At 41.5% G+C, this 19,555-nt stretch overlaps 1 protein-coding gene across 1 annotated transcript in view; it reads right to left on the bottom strand.

Annotated features, from left to right (window-relative positions):
• LOC102559494 (ADP-ribosyl cyclase/cyclic ADP-ribose hydrolase 2) overlaps positions 1-19,555 on the bottom strand; it is a 113,503-nt gene that overhangs the window by 59,782 nt on the left and 34,166 nt on the right. The window contains exons 3-8 of the mRNA XM_019479854.2: positions 19,363-19,498; positions 18,776-18,855; positions 17,853-17,929; positions 14,990-15,082; positions 12,813-12,899; positions 12,253-12,312 (exon numbers count right to left, since the gene is read on the bottom strand). Coding sequence (XP_019335399.1) covers positions 12,253-12,312; positions 12,813-12,899; positions 14,990-15,082; positions 17,853-17,929; positions 18,776-18,855; positions 19,363-19,498 — 533 coding nt within the window. The remainder of the gene's footprint in view (positions 1-12,252; positions 12,313-12,812; positions 12,900-14,989; positions 15,083-17,852; positions 17,930-18,775; positions 18,856-19,362; positions 19,499-19,555) is intronic.

The raw sequence follows: 19,555 nt of genomic DNA, 5'->3' as shown, positions 1-19,555 counted from the left end.
GGCTTGGGCGGAAACTACCCAAGCTTTTATACGGCTAGTGAGCCAATTGCTAGCCGCCAGGTATGAATAATTTACAATGAGCCAATTGGTAGCATGCATCCAAACAGTGCAGCTGCTAGTTTTGGCGGGAGCTGATCACTGCACCAAGGCTTTTCCCGCCGTAGCGAGGCATCCCTTGCACTGAGCACTCGCATCGTGCTAAGAATTCTGCTGTGTCGAGGCACTTTTAATTACTAAGTACAGACAGGCCACAGTTGTCTCAAAGTTTTAACATTCTTGCTCAGAGTATTTTTCAGTGGCTCCATACCTAATCAGAAGTCGTTGCATAGTGTAGTGTTTTGACAGCTACACTATGCAACTAGTGTCTGGAAGTCCTTTGAAAGCTGTACTAATGTGATACTGTGTCACTTACAGGAACATTAGTCATTTTCTACACTTACAGACACTTAACTACTATCTCTAAATCTTAGCTCAGTTTGCCGTAAAAAGAAAATGGGAATTTTTAAATTGAAAAGATCAGCAGCCTTTTCAGTATTTTAAAGAAAAAATCTTTGTCTTGGCTTTTATTTAATAGCAATGTCTATATTCATCTCATCATTTTCCACCATTGCAGAAAGAAAACTTTCATAATGTTTAGAAAGGGCTTCAGATTATAGCAAAGCTACTAATTGGGGAAACTAAGACAATAAGTGGCACAAAAATGCCAGCTGTAGAAAACTGTAACACCAGTCCAATAAACTAGGCACATTAGCTACATGCAAAAATGTGCCTATAAATTAGTAGTGTATAATGTCCAGCAATTCTCTCTTCCAGCTTACATGGTATTTGTCTGGTAACATAAGTAATTTTCTGTAACCAAAGTGCACTAACCCTTTCCCTGATGTAGAATGGTGACTTGAGCAATAAGTTTCAGGCTGCATTTGGGTCTCTGGAGCCCTGAACATGGTCCCCATCTCACACTGTTTTAATGACCAATGTATGCTGGCTGCTTTACAAGCAACTTAAAAACATAGAAGAACAATTGAGCAGAAAGGAAAACATTTTGGTACAAAAGTATACATTATTTTGTACAAAATTGTACCTAATTGTACATAAATCTGTTCTTGTATTGGTGATCAGCTACAGGGAATTGTAAAATTTCTCCTTGACATATGCTGGAGAAACTATATCAATAGGTCACAATGGCATTTGGCAAATATCAGGGATTCTAAATCTGAAATGAGTGTGGTAATTCACTTGATGTACACAATTAAGGCATCTGAATATTTCCTTTTATTGTAACTCTTTGGAGTATCTGTTAGGTTAGGGACAGACATTCAGAAGCCTGAGCCTGAATTGATTCAATCTTTGCAGGTTAGTCTAACCTGCACAGCATGAACCAATTTGCAGTGGCTCAGGCTAGAAGCCAGGGGGCACTAGAGCAGTCCTCCCTTTCCTTCTGCAGTGCTGAGCTGAGGCAGGGAGGGGGAATGGCCAGGCCCTGGCAGAACGTTCTGATTAGGGAGGGGTTTAAATCCCCACCCTGCCTGCACAGTCCTAGGCTTTTCCCAGCTTGCTGCTCAAGGGGCAGGGAGTATTGCCAGATCCTAGCCCCCAACTACCACTCTGAGACAAAGGGTGGGGGCAGGGAGGACTGCTTGCATGGAATGCATGCATCAGTTGACAATACTGAGCTTTTCAATCTCCCTCTCCCTGCTTCTTCATACTGTCTGGATCAAACCTAACAGGCAAATAAGCCAGCAGGGAGTTGATAACACAGAGTTTTTCACAGCCCATCAAGAAAACAAAAGCCTCTCTCATTAGTTCAAGTTCTTAAAGCTTTTCCCAAGAAAGAAACAGAGGGACATTATCAGCTGACCTATTGATTTGCTCCAAAAAGCCCTAAGCACACGCCTCAGCATTAGCTACCATTGGGGTGGTGGGACCATGACCAGATGCAGGCTAGGGTCCATGCTGTGGGGAGAGGGAAATCCCTGCTTCAGTGGTGAGGGCAGGGGAAGCCAGGCAGAGTCTCCACCTCATCAGCCAGCTGGAGCAGTGATAGTGCTCCAGCTAGGGAGAAGAGGGGTGGGGCCAGCCCTGTTCTCTGGAGCAGATGGCTCCGCCCAGCCTAGCCTAGGGCTTCAAAGCATGCTGAGATGCTGGGGGACTTTGATTTAACTTAAACCAGGAAGGGGTCTGGGACAGAAGTTCCACAAACCAGTTTGATCCAAGTCCATTAAGTCTAATACTACATTCAACCAGGTTTATCTTAAACCAAGTTCAGCCATTTTGAAACTGGTTTACGTGCACTGAGCTTCTGTTCTGTTGCAGGTTTAAACCAGTTTCTGATCACTTAAACTGGTTTATGTGTAACTTCTGTCCTTAGCCTGAAAGGCTAAGTATCAGGAATATGGAGGGGGTAAAGCTTTTCAGACAGGAACCTGTGTGCATAGCTGCCTTTGACAACAATGGGAGTCTTGTAGATATTTGTGCCAAACAGAAAAATCCTAAATTTCACCCTTCACAAAACATCAAACTCACCAGTGTGTTGTATTTCTTACAAAAGAGAATGTACTTCTCTACTGCAATAAGTTTTCTCTGTTCCAGCTGGTCAGGTCTCATAGTAGACCCAGCATCATAATATGAAAAATGCTTGACTTTATGGTTGTCCAAAGCAGATTTTTTTTTTTTTTTTTTTTAGAGCACGTTTTTCAAAAGAAACTGAATTGAGTAAACAAGTGTTTTGACTGTTACATTCTAAAGCCAAAGATTCATGAAGTGCAAACAAAACAGGAAAGAAAAAATACCAAGGCAGATTTCCAAGCAGCAGCAATTAGAAGTTGAAAACTGATGTCTTTCACACAGAAATGTAGTGCTTTACAATGATACAAAGAGATTATACTCTTACTTGTTTGGTGTTCAGAGTGTACTTTTCAATGCCTATCACTGTTCACTTGCAGAGTTGGTGGGGGGGAGGTTAAACTTTTGGCAGGCTTATTTAATGAAAATTGTTTTTATTAAGATTTTTTTTTTTTTTTTTTTGGTGCTTCCCCCCTTTTTTTTTTTTAACTAAACACACAAAAATAAAAACTTTCAAGTGATCAAGTTGTGTATGTTTTGAAGATGAAGGATTTTGGTAGATTCTCCCCTGCCCCACTTTTATTCTCTATAGAATTCAGCCATTTAGTGATGAGGGGTTGAATAAGGTGAATTCCAGGAATATTCAAATCTCAATCATTTTAATGTTCTATTATGGTAGTCAGATATAAGGATAAATCCACAAAGCGGCTTAGGTATAAAGTTTTGGACTCATGACATAATTACACTAGTTTAATCAGCCTCCTACACTGGTGTAAATAGGAAGAGGACTTGCAGTGTACAGTAGTACATTATTAGGTCTTCAATAAAATTAACCCAACAAGGATTAGGGGTAAAGCTATAACTAAGCAGGCTACTGCCTGATTGCCTACCCCCTAGTGGCAAGGCACCCTACTGTGAATGGCAATCTTGAGAATCACTGGAATAGACAGATGAATGTCCAGCTATTCCAACCAGGTTTCTAGACATAGTGAGGTGCCTTAAGGATCCTTTCAAGGGTGCTGTGTACTGCAAACATTGTTAGTACGGTTAGGTGTGCAAACATGAGTTGAAGAATAAATCTAGAGACTTATCCAAGGTAGGAATCTATAGTATTAAAAGGATTCTGACCTGTGGTCCTTCTGAGTTCTTTGCAATGAAAGAATTGCTTTATTTTTCTGTCGTTAAGATACAAATGAAAATTAGGAGCTGTTATTTTCCAAGGGGTGCCTTGGGTCTATCTGCGGGTGCCTCAAGTCTAAAAAGGTTGAGAACCACTGATCTATTCCAAATGCTGGGGAAATGTGTCAAGATTCTAACTGCCAATTTAGTACTCAAGTCTGACAGATTGTGGGTCCTGAAACTGCCTTAGTCTAACTCTTTATTATGTCCAAAATGAAAACTTAGATGCCAAGTATACTCTCTTCTGAGACATCCATTCTTAGGTGTTTAATTCTCCTCATGCACTGATTCAGCTAGACAGCAGGGTGACTGAAAGTTGGCATTGCAATAGCTGAGTCCCTTGTGGATTTGGCCTCTATGTCCTTTATTTAATAAGCATTTTCAAAGGTATGTAGTCACTGGTTTTCAAAGTCTGCTCAGTGAAATCCTCTTGATTTCTGGTGTATTTTCCTACTACTGTAATATAGCATTGCAGTGTTTCATTACTTAACGTTTCTGTGCTTTTTGTCTTTTAATTTTTGGTATTTCTTTGAAAGTATGCTGTTGTAACTTTACCTTTTCACTTAATTGCACACATTAACTGGCTGGATATTCATAAATCTAGCCCAGCTTTTCTAGCATGATTCACATACTAAAAAAGGGTTAAGATTAGCATATTGGCAACAAATAAAGCTGCTTTTTGTTAAACCGCATGCCAGGAATAAAAATCAACTTTGCTTCCTTTGCAGCTGAAGATTCTGATACTGTGCATTTGTCTTAGAAATTTGATTTTGTGGTTACTGTGATTTCTTTGGAGTAGGGTGGCCATTATAGAGGACATTCCAGTTTTCTGCTACTCTGTCCTCTATTGATACAAAACCCAATGCCTTTATGTCTTTGAAGAGAAAAATAGAGGACATACAAGCATTGGGTTTCGTATCAATAGGGGACAACTCTATGATGGTCACCCTATTAGAGAGTAACTTTATTTTTTTTCTGGGGTAATATTTAATTAGTTAAGTATAACACATTTATATAGGGAACAGTAGCCAGTACTATCATTGATGATGCACGTACTTTTATTCTAATCAGTTGCCTTAAGTTGCCCACAGCCTTCCAAAGTGGTCACATTTCAGGTTGGATCTCTCTGGGATGGGGGGTAAGGGGGGGGGGGGGGAGGCAATTCTGCACAAGTATTGGAGTATAAAAAGAGGGGTAAGAACAGGATGCAGACAGAAGTGACAATTCTCACCTGATCTGGCCCCAGAAAGAGCTCTATAACCATGACCAAACAGAAGTTTATGGCTGAAAAGTGCTTTTAAGGGGCATAATCTTGCAAAAATCCTGAACCCTCATTGCATGAGGGGTCAGATAAAGATGTTTTAAAACAGCATCTTCAATAACTTCTGTCTGCACTGCCTCCCAACTTCTTGCTGTTTGAAGAGGTGGGGGGGGGGAAGGAAAGGAAGCAGAAGTCTGGGTTTTTTTGAGCCCCTGCTGGAAGGTGGGGTGGGTATATTGGAGGCTCCTGACTTTATGAGAGCTCCAATGCACCCACTCCACCCTCCAGCATGGGCTCAAAACCCCCCTAGAAGGAGCTCCATCTGCTCCCTTTCCCCCTCTCCCATTCTGAAAACAGCACAGGTTGGGAGGGAGCAGGGGTTGTTGCTAAGGCAACTGGATTCCCCTTCCCCCTGGAACCAACACTGAACTGCTGTTTGGCCTGGGGGATTGTTGTAACTCATAACACTTCCTGCAAAGCATTCTGAGTTACAGCAGGGAACTGTTCTTCTGTCTGTGCCCATAGTTCCTGATTCAAGAAAAATGTGTTGTACATTACTACATCTGAAAGAAGGAAAAGTATTTACTATCATTTGGATTGGAAATATTCCCCTCTCTCCCTGAATTATTAATACTTTTTAAATGACCATGGTTCCAATACTGGCAATATTATTGTGAGAAGCAATAAAAATAATTTCCCTTGGAATCCTCATTCTTCAATTTTTGTCACATAAAAATGACATACATTTTCTTTTTTTTACATAAATATCTTGGCTTTCATTGGAAAAAAACCTAAAAGAAACATGTTTTCAGGGTGGCTATGGAACAACTCTGAAGATTATGGCAGCCAAAATTTTCAAACATGGGCCTGCCTACAGGCATTCACATTTGCAAGTGCCTAAGTAAATGCATAAAATGTTGCTGTATAAGCCCAAGTCTTGTCCAGATGTCTAAAAGTATAGAGTGTTAAATCTGCCAATGTCTGATATGTGTGTAGCAGACTTACCTTTTCAGAGCTAGGGTTGAGTCCCAGCATTGAGGGTCTGCAGTTTGATTGGTGAAGCCTGCCCACCAATCCAGAGGCAGCACAAGGGAAGCAATGCCCCACCATTTTCCAAAGGGAGGGGGCAAGGAGCAGCTGGACCTGAATGGGAACTGTACCAGCCAGGTTGGGAGAACTTCAGGGTGGAGCCCCTAAAGAGTATAAAAGGGGAGTGTGCTCAGCAGGCTGGGGAGACGACAAGGGATGGTGAGGAGGCAGGAGCTCCAGAGATGGCCGTCCTCAGGATCCTGCTTGAGCTTCAGCAGTGCGCAAATCAGTGCATGGGGATCAGGCTGGAGGAGTTGCTGGAGGTGGCTTGAGCCTGCAAACCCAGCAAGTGGCTGGGTAATCAGTGTGCAAATCAGAAAGAGAGAGCTAGCCCTGGGAGCAGCTTGTGGCTACTCAGGTCCCGCACAGTGTGCAGGTCGGCACATGGAGAACTGCCTTGGAAGCAGCTCGCGGCTGCTCATGTTAGCCCCAGCCCTAGGCCAAGTGACTGGAGCCCCATAGTGCGGCTCCACTTTTAACTAAAAGAGCCCCGGTGCCCAGAGCAGGGCCCAGAAAAGAGTGAACCCCCAGTGTGAGACTGGGGAGTCAGAGCCTGCAAGGGCTTGACTCCCACAAGAGAGAGCCCTGGGTGCCCAGTGCGGGGCACCTGGCCATCAAGGAGAGCTGAAGGTGCCATTGGGGACAGGCTCTTGTGGGATTGGCCACCAGAGGATGAGTCTTGACTTCTCCAGAGAGGAAGTGTGAGTTACTGGGGAAGTGGGCCCCGCAAGGGAGGCTGACACAGGTGAGGAGGGTTTGCCGCCTCCACCCTCCATTGCTGGAGGGGCGTGTCCATGTCCCAGGACCCTAAAGGGGAGGGACTTCAGGGAAATCCCTTGGGGAGGTGCTGAGTGCACTCTTTATTTTAAAGCTGTCTTTGTATTACGGGCTATATGGCTAGGGGTATTCTTTAAGTGGATTTATATGGTTTATGTGTTTTAATGCCTCAGTGTATATACTAGTATTGTTATTTGTGAAGTTTTAAATAAATATTGTGGTTAAATTACTATCCCTAGGTGTTAATTGTGTTGTATAGGTTGTAAGTTATTTGGATCATATTTGGTATTATATGTGAATTATGGAATATCATGTATAGTATTATATGTTAAGCCTTGTAAATATTCTGTTTTATATTAAGCATCTACATTTATTCTTGTAATAAATTGTACATAGTTAAGTATTTGGTTTTGGCTTAGCTGTATAGAGAGGGGAGGAAGCCGCTCTAGCAGCTGACCCCTTCCTCAGCACCCTGCCTGACCACCACCACTGTCGTTGGAGGACAGGGCACACGCCCCCTGGTGTACCCGGGCTACATATGTAAATACCAAAGACTCCAAGAAGGTATTGACCTAACTGTTACAAGAATAAAGACCAAACAGATAAACTGCAATACAATTTTATTTGCTATTCCATCTTTCAAGTACACTTATATATAATATGATGCGATATAGAGACTGAGTTAAATTATATTGGAATAGGAACTAATCTTGGTTGTATGACACTAAAATGAGAATATTCCATTTCTATAACTGGCCATGATAGCTTAATAGGACTTCCAGGGTCATCTAGTCTAGGCCCCTGCAGGGATTTAGAAGGATTCAAGCCTGAATTTGATACATTTTAAGTTTGTTTATTACATTATAGTGAAAACTGTGCTAAGCTCTCTGGCCTTGGTGAAGCCAGTCACTAATGTAAACAACAAGAAGCACCAGCAGACCACCATCTGGGTGATTGGTCAGCTGTAAGTTTGTGCGGAGATGCTGGATATGTGGGGACCCAGGGGCCCTGGCCTCAGCGCCCCCTCAGGAAGGCTGTCACCTGAAATGAGTAAAACTTCGCACATGTCCATCATCTTAGTGCCCTCCCCCCACCTGGCAAAAATAAGTCAGCACCTATGAGGTGGTGTAAAAAGCTGTATGCAAAACAGGGTCTTCTCCTACAAATTGTCAGAGACGTTAGGCTCAGGAAATGGTGCTGTACTGTATATGAAAATAAAAGCAATTGTAGCTGAACTGTCTGCTGTGTAGTCCTTGATGTTAACATTGTTCAAGTGCAAAATGAGTATTAGATGCTAGCAAATCAGAGTTCTCCATTTGTTCTTGCTAGGGATTGTGGGGTTTTTTAGATCCAGATGACTTTCACTTCCATTTTTCAGAATGAAGTCAGTGCAAGGCAGAGAAGAATTGGGTCTGGTTTCTGGAGGAAGCCTATGGCTAGCTTTAAAAATGAGGAAGACATTTCTGAGATGGACCTAAAATGACTGGGGGCTGTCAATGATGCATGTGTAACTGGGAGTGCTGTGGCTCTGCTTCCCAGGACTTGTGAACAAAGGGGCATTCTGGGATTCTGGAGAACTAAGGGTGAGACCATTGTACTGATGTGGCCAGAGACCAATGAAGAGGAGAAAAGAAGAAATGAAAAAATGATTTACAGGCACAGGGAGCTATTGCATTCAGAGATGGGCCGGGTGCATCCCCCATGAGCGGGAACGTGCATTTCCCAGGATCAAATAGCAGCAGCACATATTTGTGTACCCACACTCTGACACATGAAAAGTGGCCCTGGGCTGGCCCCAGCAGCCTTATCTGGTGTTCTGGGGGCCTCCCAGGGCTGCAGCAGCAGTGATCTAGGCATGCAGAGCCTGGCTGGCAGCTGGAGCATGGCTCTGGCTTTGCGTGGTGCACACTGTCACCCTGTCCACTACTCCATATGCTGTCCTGCATTTTTTTTTTCTCTGCAGGTTTTTTTGTTTGTTTATTGTTTGTTTGTTTGTTTGTTTTTGACGCCAGGATTTCCTGATGTCAAAAAAAAGCTGCCACGCTGCAAATTAGCAGTGTGGCATATGCGGTTTGCAGCAGTGCAAGCTGCATATGTGTGTGCTCATCTGGATATGCTTGTTGTGGCCAAATTTAGGGAGAGTGGAGGCAATTAGGAGTCCCAAATTAGGCAAATTGATTTAGTAAATTAAAATGGATCTGAAGAACAAAGGCTGCAAAAGAAATGAGCGTGAGCCTGTTCCAGCTGCCTCCTTGGTCTGAAAATACACATCCTCTTTGTGCTGATAGCGCAGACCTAAAGAAAAGAAAACAAACAGGATGTTCATAGCACACAGCTGAATTAAGATCTTTTTAAATACTGGAGCTTTGTTGTTTGGACTCGGATGAAGTCCAAACATTAAGTTGGAAACTAACTTCCAGAAGTCTCTTTATAGTGTTTTTGAACTGACTCTCAATTCTGCTCAGCTGTTGTGGTTTTATAAACAAAAAATCTGGGCACAGAATCATGCATTAGCCTGTTACTGGCCAGTATTTTCTCAGTCTGCTCATGCTCCCTGGGGGCCTCCCTGTCTGTATCCATCTTTGATGTTTTTGCCTTATGCTTAAGTTATAAGCTAATAGGGCAGGGACAACTTTTTTGGTTCTGTATTTGTACTGTGCCTTGCACAATGGGGGTCCTGGTCTATTAGTAGGCCTCTTTTTGTTATGCAATGGTCTAAATAATAAATACTCAGAATACACTTATTATGATCAGAGTACATGTGAAATGCTTTCTGTTTGTATTCTGTGCCACCTAGTGGGTATTCTTGTCCTCTACAGGCTTACTTTTAATGCCCAGCTGTTACAGCTTATAACAGGCCAGTGCCCATACTATACCTCAGGTGGTACAGCCCAAGTGTCAAGAAGGGACACGTGCCGCCAGTCTAAAGTACAGTTCTCAGTATAGGTTACACCAGCCTATGATCTTGGGGGAGCTCTGCCCCTGCCATGACACTGCCTTTTCCCTTGGTATACTTGCCTGACTTGTGGTGTTATGGTGATAGAATTTAGCCACCTATACCACTCAACATACCCCTTGTGCTGTCTTCTTCAGAGGTTGGTTAAACCAGTTGTTCAGCCCCTGTCTCAGTGAGCCACTATAAAAGGAGCTATACTGGAGCCCAGAAATCAGAACCTGAATGTCTGCTGTCATTATTTTTAATCTTTAAGTATAAAAGTGTCAATTTTAGGGCTCTTGACCGAAATGGGACTTCAGTGGTGAATAACAACTTCTGCCAAAGCCATGTCAGAGTCAGCAAACACATTAGATTAACAGAATATTTAACCATAGAGTAAACCATCTAGAAAACTACTTATCAAAAAGTTCAAATACTTCATAAACTTGAGAAATCATAATCTGATGGGTAGATGTCTTGCGAGGGGGGTGGTTAAAAGTTGTTCATTGCAGATAACTGACTCACCACAACATAAGAATTTTGCATTGATTTCTCATTTTAATTTACTTCTATCTCCAGGTGGTGCAGTGACTGGGGTAGCCAAACCCATTCAGCATGCAACCTTAATTCCTAGTGTCAGTGATTTAGTGAAAACAAGATGCATCAAGTTTAGTACACAGCTGAACATGCAAAAAGGATTAGAAATCTCAGGCGAGATGCATCAGAGAGTGGAAAATGACCAAAAAGGGAATCTTCTTTGTAGGGAGGTCAGTAACATGCAAGATTAAGGGCAGCATGAAGAAGGTGCTCTAATATAGTGGTGATAATAGTCCAATAAATACTCCAGTGGACAGAAGGGAATAAGCAATTGGTCCCCTGCTTGCAGTATGTGTTAGTGCTGAAGGGGTGGTATACTCAGCCTTTAGGTGAAAAGACCAGTTTTTCTAAAATGGTTTCCAAAATGCTTCCTATCCAGATTTCGTCAGCCAATGAATGTACCCACACCACAAGACTGAGAGGTATGGTTTAAAACCTGGGAGAAGAGAGATCCTGCATTAAGCACTCCCAATATCCAACAGGAAAGCCCTGTTAATATTTGGGTTTTCCAGTTGGCTAATTTTATTAGCTTTTTTTCACAGAATAATTAATTAGTTTTTGGCGCACAAGGTTTCACAAGTGACAGTCAGAAATTCCTTCAGTGCTTAACAGCAAAAGCCTTAGCAATCACTATATTTTACTACACAATCAGCTCATGCAGGCTTACAACTTAGAACCAGCAACAAAAAATGCCTCTGTATGCCTGGTTGCCTCATCCCTTGTGGAGACAAGCTGAGGTGTGACCATTTTTTTTGGACTCTTAAATGTTGCTGTTTTCACATGTTCATTATTTGGTGTGAGAGAGTAATTTTGGATGATGAAACAGATGTAATACCTTTCCAAAATGGCAGATACAGAGACAAGGAAATATTATGTCAGTATCCAACAGATACTGGTACTGAATATTGGTACTGAATATCATTACTAACTTCTCTTTAATAATCCTATATTGAAGATAGCAAATCCTGTATCAGATAGATGTGGAAGAACTCATTGAAGGTATTGAAGTCTCATGCATATTTGCTTCTCCCAGTATGTATGTTCTTGCTGTTGGTAGATATACTTAATGCAGAACAAGGTCGGTCTCCAGATCTGTTGTACTGACATTCTTCTGCTGCCTAGCAGAGGGACAGCAATTTGTTGCTCAATACTCCTACGTATTTCGTACTTTATGTATTAAGCAAATGTCTGTATTCTTCTTCTACCTTAATGAGTTATCAATACAGAGTTCAGGTTACCTGGAAGATGTACCTTAACAAAACTCAGCACAAGGTATTCATAATTAAAATTTCTGTGTCAGGCTTTCCATGCGCTAATGAACACACTTTTGTGGTTAACAGTGTTAAACTTCACCCTGATGTATTTCGGTGAAGTCTACTGCAAAGGTAATTTTTTTAAAGTATGTTTAATTATTTTTATGTCTCCATTGTGAAACGTAAATTTGAGACTATATGCAAATATCCTTGCAATTTGGTGTTCACACAGTTGCACCATATTTAGCAAGAGAGCTGCTGTTTTCTACATTTGCTCTTCTCATTTAACTTAGCACTTCAACATTTTTGGGGGAATGATTATAGAAAGCAAATCTTATACTTGAATCTAAGAGTTACGTTCATTTGGTCAATGGACAGTTGACTAGGCATTAAATTGGAACCAGTCAACACTAGTTTTAATATTGAATATTTGTAACTATTTGATTATACATAATCTGTAAAGCAGAAATTACTTGCTGAATTAATTCAAATATTAGAATCAAGAATACTACAAACTGCTCATGCACAGCTAGTAGAAGAGCTGAAGTCTTCTGAATAAATTTATTCAACAGAAGTTAGGTTGATCTTCATTTACTTACGATACAACAGGACAACTGGGGTGATCAGGATGATCCAGGCAGAGTAAGAACAATACAGATCTGTAATGAGATTATTTTTGTTCAGCATCCTTTGATTAGGAAATAAAGTAAACCAAACATTGAGCAAACATTGAGACTTAGTTTGCTTGCCTAAACTTTCTTCTTATGGTACTTGTTTTGCAATGTAGCTCCAAAAAACTAGAATAAGCACAGCTATGAGCTACAGACATCAGTATGGGATATTAATTTATAACCATTATCTAGATTGTGCAGTCCTTTTTCCATCCAAAGCTCTAAATGGAAGGCCATCTTCTGTGCCTGGTACTGAATGAGTACAATGCTGCACTTTAAAAAAGCAAAACAGAACAAAAACCCTGCAGGCAGGGTTTTGAAACCTTAGTATTACCAAACCTAGGGATGTGGCTGAAGAATATCATCATTCTTAACACATGGCATGGCCTAGCAGGTTAGTGGCACCTGAGTTCAGGTTAACCTACTTCTACCCATTCTCTATCTGAAACTCTAGCAAATGCACTATATTTATTAAAAGTTCCACTTACTTATAATTGTCAATGCAAGTGATGTCATAACCCATCTCTTTCAGTTGGGTTTCTAATGTTTGTACACTGCCTTTTCCACAGGAATCCCTGTAAAAGAGATGTCTGGATTAAAATAAAGCCATAGTGTTAGAAGTGACCTCTAGTATAACCCCTTGCAACAGATGCAAAATGTGCAGCTACTAAACCAACCCAGGCAGCTACCTACCCAACCTCCTCTTGAAAACCCTCAATGAAGGAGATTTCACAGCTTCCCTAGGCACCTTTCTCTGCTGCCAGTTACGAAGTTTGTCCTGAGAAATTAACTTACTTTCCTGCAGTTGAAACAGACTACCTCATATCCTTCTACCTGTCACAATGGAGATCAATGTCATAAAATGAGAAAATGGTCTTTCAAATATTTGAAAATAACTGTCATGTATTTTTCAGTCTACCTTTTATCCCTCTCTCTTTCCCAAATTAAAATACCTAATTGCTTCATCAGTTTTTTGTGCATTATGGTTTCCTCACCTTTCTCAGACTGAATCTTGTTCCCACAAAGGAATCGACCATGCTGAGGTCCTTGTTACACTTTGTGCCTTCAGCTGCACAAAGGTTGATCAGTGTTAGTGCTAGCTTGGAGTTTGGAGCAGTCGCACCCTCAGTTTAGAAACTTTCTCTGACTGTCCCTTGTCCTCGGTCTGCACAGCTGTGGTTTGCCTCTAGAGGCCTGGTGAGCAAGACCACTAGGAGCTGTGAGTTGCCATTAGAGGTCTGGTGAGCCAAGACAGGCTTCAATCCCTGCTCCATGGGTGGGGGTGTGAGAGATCCTGGGATACTGGAGGACTTCTAACTTTGGTGGCACATTTGTGAGGAGTGGACACACCTTAATGGAACAGGAGCTAGATAGTGCAGATCAACAATAATCCTGCCCTGGAGTGATATAACTCTGCGCCGTGTAACGAGAGCTTAAAACCACTTTAAGGTGTTAATGTATGGACAATGCAGGGGTTAAGAGCTCCAGAAGCCAGGCAAAATTACCATGTAAGAAGGCCCTAATATCTTGAAGTGCAGGATTATAAGCTCTTCTGATACCTCCAATAAATAATACTAGGTCTATATCATCAGCATAGACTAGAGTGAGAATCAGCCCCTCTGAGTGAAGTAACAATATCACTTTTGTGTACCATTATTAATTCATTAGCATGGTTTGACTTAAATGAATATCAATACTAACCTCCTCAAACATATTAGAAATTGAAGCATCTGGGTTAATTTCCATGTTTCTAACCTTATTTTATCTTTCACCCCTTGATGATTTTTCTCACCTCTGTCACAATGACTATTACTCAACTTCCCATTTTCTCTCCCTTGTGCTTGTCATCACTTCCGCATACTGATGTTTTTTACTTCTACCTCTGATCTGTCCATCGTCTAGCATGCATTCTAACCCCCTTTATTAACTTTGCCACCTACCTCTATATCCCTTCTAGTTTTCATCCTTAAAAAGAATTATGCCAAAATTATGCCATGTAATAAATATAGATGGATGCTTGATTTCTGAGGTCTTTAAAAACAGACTATGAATTTCATAAGAACACAGATTTTCAAACCTGCTTAGTACTGTTGTAGTGGAAGACAAGTGTCAGAATCAAAGGTGTTAATGGCTATAGCTACACTGAGCTTGTACAGACACATCAAGCTTAGCTTTAAACTAGCTTGACTGGGTGCAGTGTAGCTAAGGAAGCAGAGAATTTAGTAAGAGCTGCAAAACCTACCAGAGCAGAGTAAATACTTGGGTAGTTAGCTTATACTAAGCTCTGTCTTTGGCCACCCTGCTAGCAGTACCTAAAATAGCTAGCTTAAAGTTATCTATTTACGTGAGGAAGGGATTGTAATTTCCTTTTTTAAGAAAGCACCTAATGTAACATTGAGGTTTAGTGTTTCTGATGTAATCAACCCACTTTTTACTTCTCATCAGTGTCCTCTCCTTTTCCTTTCTATATAAAACCCTTTCTTTATGCCAATCCATTCATAGTATCTGAAGAAACAGGTTGTTGTTCATGCCTCTCTGAACCAGTTAGTGTCCACTATGCCACCCTGCCCTACTTTCTGTTATCTAATAATAATCATAGAGAAAAATAAAATGAAATGGGTTCATAAAAGGTGAAAACAAAGTTGTCTGAAGACATTTAACTTACAGATCTGGTCCTCCAATATCATCCATAACCCATATTTCAATCTGTGAGATTCTTTCTTTCTGGAGATTAGGAATTTCAAAGTCTGCAAAAAAACTAAGTAAAAAATCCCAAGTAGTTAAAACCAAAGGTGGGGATGGAAAGGGAACCCTCCCTTTCTCTCCTCCCTCCAGCATCATACCTAGACTCCTGGCAGCCCTGAGTGAACCTTTAGTATCTGGCCCTCCTTCACCAGAGATAATAGTAATAATAAGAAGAAGAATTACCTTTTTCAGGCCCCTTTTATGTCCTGGCCCCAGACGGCCTCCTGGTTCGCCCAAGCCCATGTCTGACCCTGCTTCTCTCCCCCCACCTCTTTGGCAGTAACCAGGGTTCTGATCATGGCCCCTACTAATTTCAGTAATTCAGTATCTGAGGCCCCCATTTGTACCAATGATTTTGTCATCAGACACAAAACAGCAAAACACAAACTAAGATTTTGACTGTTCCCACAGCTTGAGTCTTTGGAGCCAAAGTTCTTTGCTTTTAATTGCTGCTCTTAGCAGCATGGAGCTGGAATAAGCTGCAGTAGTACTGCTGGGTAGGGGGCTAAAGTTTAAAATACAACAGTTAAATAACAAATGAATTAGTGTTTAGTTAAAAAGAGAACAAATTGCAAGAGCAGCCTCTTTCCAGGCACCGCGTAGGCTCTAGCTTTGTTGTTGTTGGGATGTTTTTGTTGGTGGGGGGGAGAGTTCTCTAAAGTAAGAGTAACAAAAACAAGACAAATTTTAGTCTGTATAAATAAATCATAGGTTTATACATTAATATGGGGTGAAAACACATAAAACCATATGGGAGTGGTTTTTCAATTTGTCCCGTCCTAGCATGGAAGGAAGGTCCTTGTTGCAGGGCACTCGGGTGTCCTGCTTCTTTTAAGGGCTGGAACTGCTAGGGGGAGAGCCTGAGCAGTCAGTTGGGAGCCCCAGCTGCTGGTTACCAGGGCAGCCAGAACGAGCTAGTGGACCCAGACCTGCCAGCGGTCAGCCGACCAGAAGGGGCGGGGCCTGGCTCGTATATAATCCAGATGCCAGGAGGGCAGTTCTCCACCAGCAGCCAAGGGGGAAGGAACTCTCCCAGAGGAAACAAAGGGGAGAGGCCCGACTGCAAGTGCAGCTTCTGGTACTGTTAAGGGACAGAGCACACCCTGTGTGGCTCGAATTATGTTATAGCTGGGTGGTTTGTGTTATGTTGTAGCCCAGGGGCTTATGTTTGGTCATTGTTTTATAACACCAGTGGTTTGGGTGAGGCTATTTGGAGAAGGAGGAGGCCTCATTGGGGGGCCCACTGCAGCGTGGGGACCTCGGTGCCAGAGAGGGCATGGCATTTGGGGTGCAGAGACCCCAGTGCTGAGGGGCACAGGGACTGGGCTGCAGAGAGCCCAGTGAGGACGAGGGGCCAAATTATAATGGGACCTAGGCAAGATAACACCAGTATCATCTGCGAGGCTTGGGGCGTGGTAAAGGGACAGTTTATATAGCCCATAAAGCTGGGGTGTCCTGTGACATCTATTTTGAAGTGGGACCTACGAGGGGTCCAGGAACCCACGGGGTTCAGAGAGTCCATCAAACCATGTTCAAGAGGACATAAAGGCAGCCTCCCTATACTATAAATCCATCAAGACATGGTAGGCAAAAACTGAGGGTGCCCAGCGGGCCAAATTGGCATGGTCAAGGGGCCTTAGGGGTAACACAGTCATTCTTAGGGACCCTGTCCCATGACAGTCCTCCATAGACATGGTTTGTTAGACTCATGAACACTATCTGTGTCCAAAGGGCAAAGTACCCAGCTGGAATAATTTTGCTGAAGTCACTGGAGATATAGCAAAAGAGAGCTCATCTACTCGCATGTAATTAAATGGTAAAATATTAAACCAGGCTTTTTTATAAATGGTAAACCTTATTGCTGCAAGAGAAGGTGACAGTGTCTTAGGCAATGATTTCTTTATGCACATTGTATCATTTTGACAGGATCACTTTTACTTGAAAAGAGCACTGGAAATATCTGCATTTGTATTATGTGAAATTTTCTGTAATAAATTTTGAAAACTTTCTGTCATTGAAAAAGTCTTTTTATATTCCTATACCTAAAAGTTTGTGAAGACACTGGATATGTATGAGGCATATTCAAAATTGATTTAATTCAAACTATTATGGCCCAATTAGGATGGGGGAGGGAGGGTGGTTTAAAGGCTGCAAAAATGTTATGTGTGGTTATTTGCATATGTAACTGGATTTTTTTTTTAAATCTATTGCCTAGCCTGACAAAAGAGAGAAGAAATTCTACTGGAATGAGTTTAAGTATTTTGACTTTCTTTTTTTGTACTGTGCTGGGTACAAGGCTTGTAGTGAAGGTTGGAACAGACCTCTGTGATCTGATCTCTATAAAGCAGGTCCCAAAATTTCCCACAGTAATTTTTGTGATAGCTATCATTATTCTGTGGTGGGGTATAATAATAGTCACCTATTCTGTGCAGCTAACCTATTTAGCTGCCTGTCTCTTTGTTCCTGACTGATATACTAGGCTGATGCAATTGTCAGTGGAGTATGTGATTGTCTGCCTGCAGCCAATTTTATTTTTTGGACTCCCCTAGGAGTCTGAACCACACTTTCAAAGTGACTTTCATACTCAGGAGCTCAAGAATTATCAACCTCACATAAGTACTTATGAAACTCTTGTCTAATTAAAATATAAAAGTGACTGTGTTGCTATGGACTTCTGAAAATGATTCCTGTTCACAGGTGTGCATGGTGCAGTCACCAAACATTTGACTTTTTTCTGAGGTCAGACTGTATATAGTCCTGCATTGTCATTTTATTTCTTTTACCCTTTAAGTGGATAGGCTCCTCCTGTTGCAGAACCATTCAGCATGACATGTATTATTCCAGAACTCTGCTTTGCATACTGCAATAGAGAAGAGAAGTTTATTTCTCAGAACATTCCCTAATAGATTTTTTTTTTTTTTTTATCTAAGACTTAGTGCTACAATTAAGTAGTCATGGCCAATGGACATGGCATTTCATCAGTGAAGACACCACTTGCCAAAATGACCATCAAAACTGGCATCATAGCTGGCAGCTGCAGGAAAGAGGATATGAATGGCTGTAAAAACTTGTTTTTTTCACACTTAAAACTGGGCCCAGCGAGTACTTGGATACTTGGCCCATGCCCAGACATCAGAGAATCTAACAAGTCTGAGGCAAGGTCAAGGGACACTTGCAGATTAGCACAAGAAACTTTGCACTGCAACTCTGCGTTGTACTTGCTCTGTGGTTAGAACAATACCCAGCTGGAATAATTTCACTGAAGTCATTGGAGAAACAGCAAAAGATAGCTCATCTAATCACATGTAATTAAATGGTAAAATATTAAACCAGGCTTATCTATAAACGGTAAGCCTTATTGCTGCAAGAGAAGGTGACAGTGTCTTAGGCAGATAAAACTTCCACCTGTCTGCCAGAGTAGTGCTTTTCTTCACAGCTCAATTTTCTTTGGCCTTATCTTCATGAAGAAAAAACTGTACATTTTAATGCAAATTAACGAACACTTTTAAAATGCTAGTAAAGACAAGGCAAATTGCAATTTTTAATATGTTTTAGTTCATTGTGGTTAAGCTCCCCTTGTTATCATCACACTCTTACATCCTACGCTAGATAAGGCCTACAGTTATGTTTACATGACAGGTAACAAGTCAAGTTTCTGAGCTACCCAAAGATATGCTCAAGGAAGGTAAACTCCTGTATAATTTACATTGATTGATGCAATCCGCCAGAAAGATTCTACTGCGTTATTTTCACATTCTTCTGTGGTCGGGCAGGAGTCATCTACTTCTGTGGGAAGATATATAAAATACATAACTGAGGAGATGACAAACAAAGAAAAATCTAAAGTGGCATGAGAAGTTGTTTGGATGTGTTTCTGCTTAATCACAGGCTATAGATGTTCATATGGCTGGGCACGTGATAAGATATGCATACACAACATCTGCATCATTTATCTCTGCATGTACTAGCTCTTGCACTTGATCAATGACACATTCTGGCCAAAAAGCATAGACCGTACATTAGTTAAGGCCAAGATAAAATATGCTGTGACACTGGATAGGACCCCAGGATTTCGGGCAGGACCGGTAAAAGAGACATAAATCTACCTTTGTAATGCTTCCAAATGAGTTCTTCAGTGAACTGTTCAGATATAGACAAAGCGTAAAATGTTATACAAGACAGCCCTGATTTCACTGATCAGGAAGCAGACCCATACCTCCACTACAGGCCATCCACCTATCTTTTAAGCCACTTCCATAATTTGTAATCAACTTATATCATTTATGGTCTTACCAGTGTTGTTTGCTTGTCCACACCAGTTCAGCAGATCTCCAAAGGCCCCAATTAGAGTATCACCCAGGGGCATGTATCGACGAGTTCTAGCTGCATAGCTACTGACTAGAAATTGGTTGTTTTCCCAGAATAGAGACTAAGTAAAGAAAACAGAATTAATTAAAAAAATTAACCAAACCAGTACTTGGGTATT

Source organism: Alligator mississippiensis, chromosome 2 (genome assembly GCF_030867095.1).
Source record: "Alligator mississippiensis isolate rAllMis1 chromosome 2, rAllMis1, whole genome shotgun sequence".
NCBI classification, from domain to species: Eukaryota; Metazoa; Chordata; order Crocodylia; family Alligatoridae; genus Alligator; species Alligator mississippiensis.
Note: the sequence above shows the minus strand (reverse complement) of the source record. Positions and strands in the feature narration are given on the sequence as shown.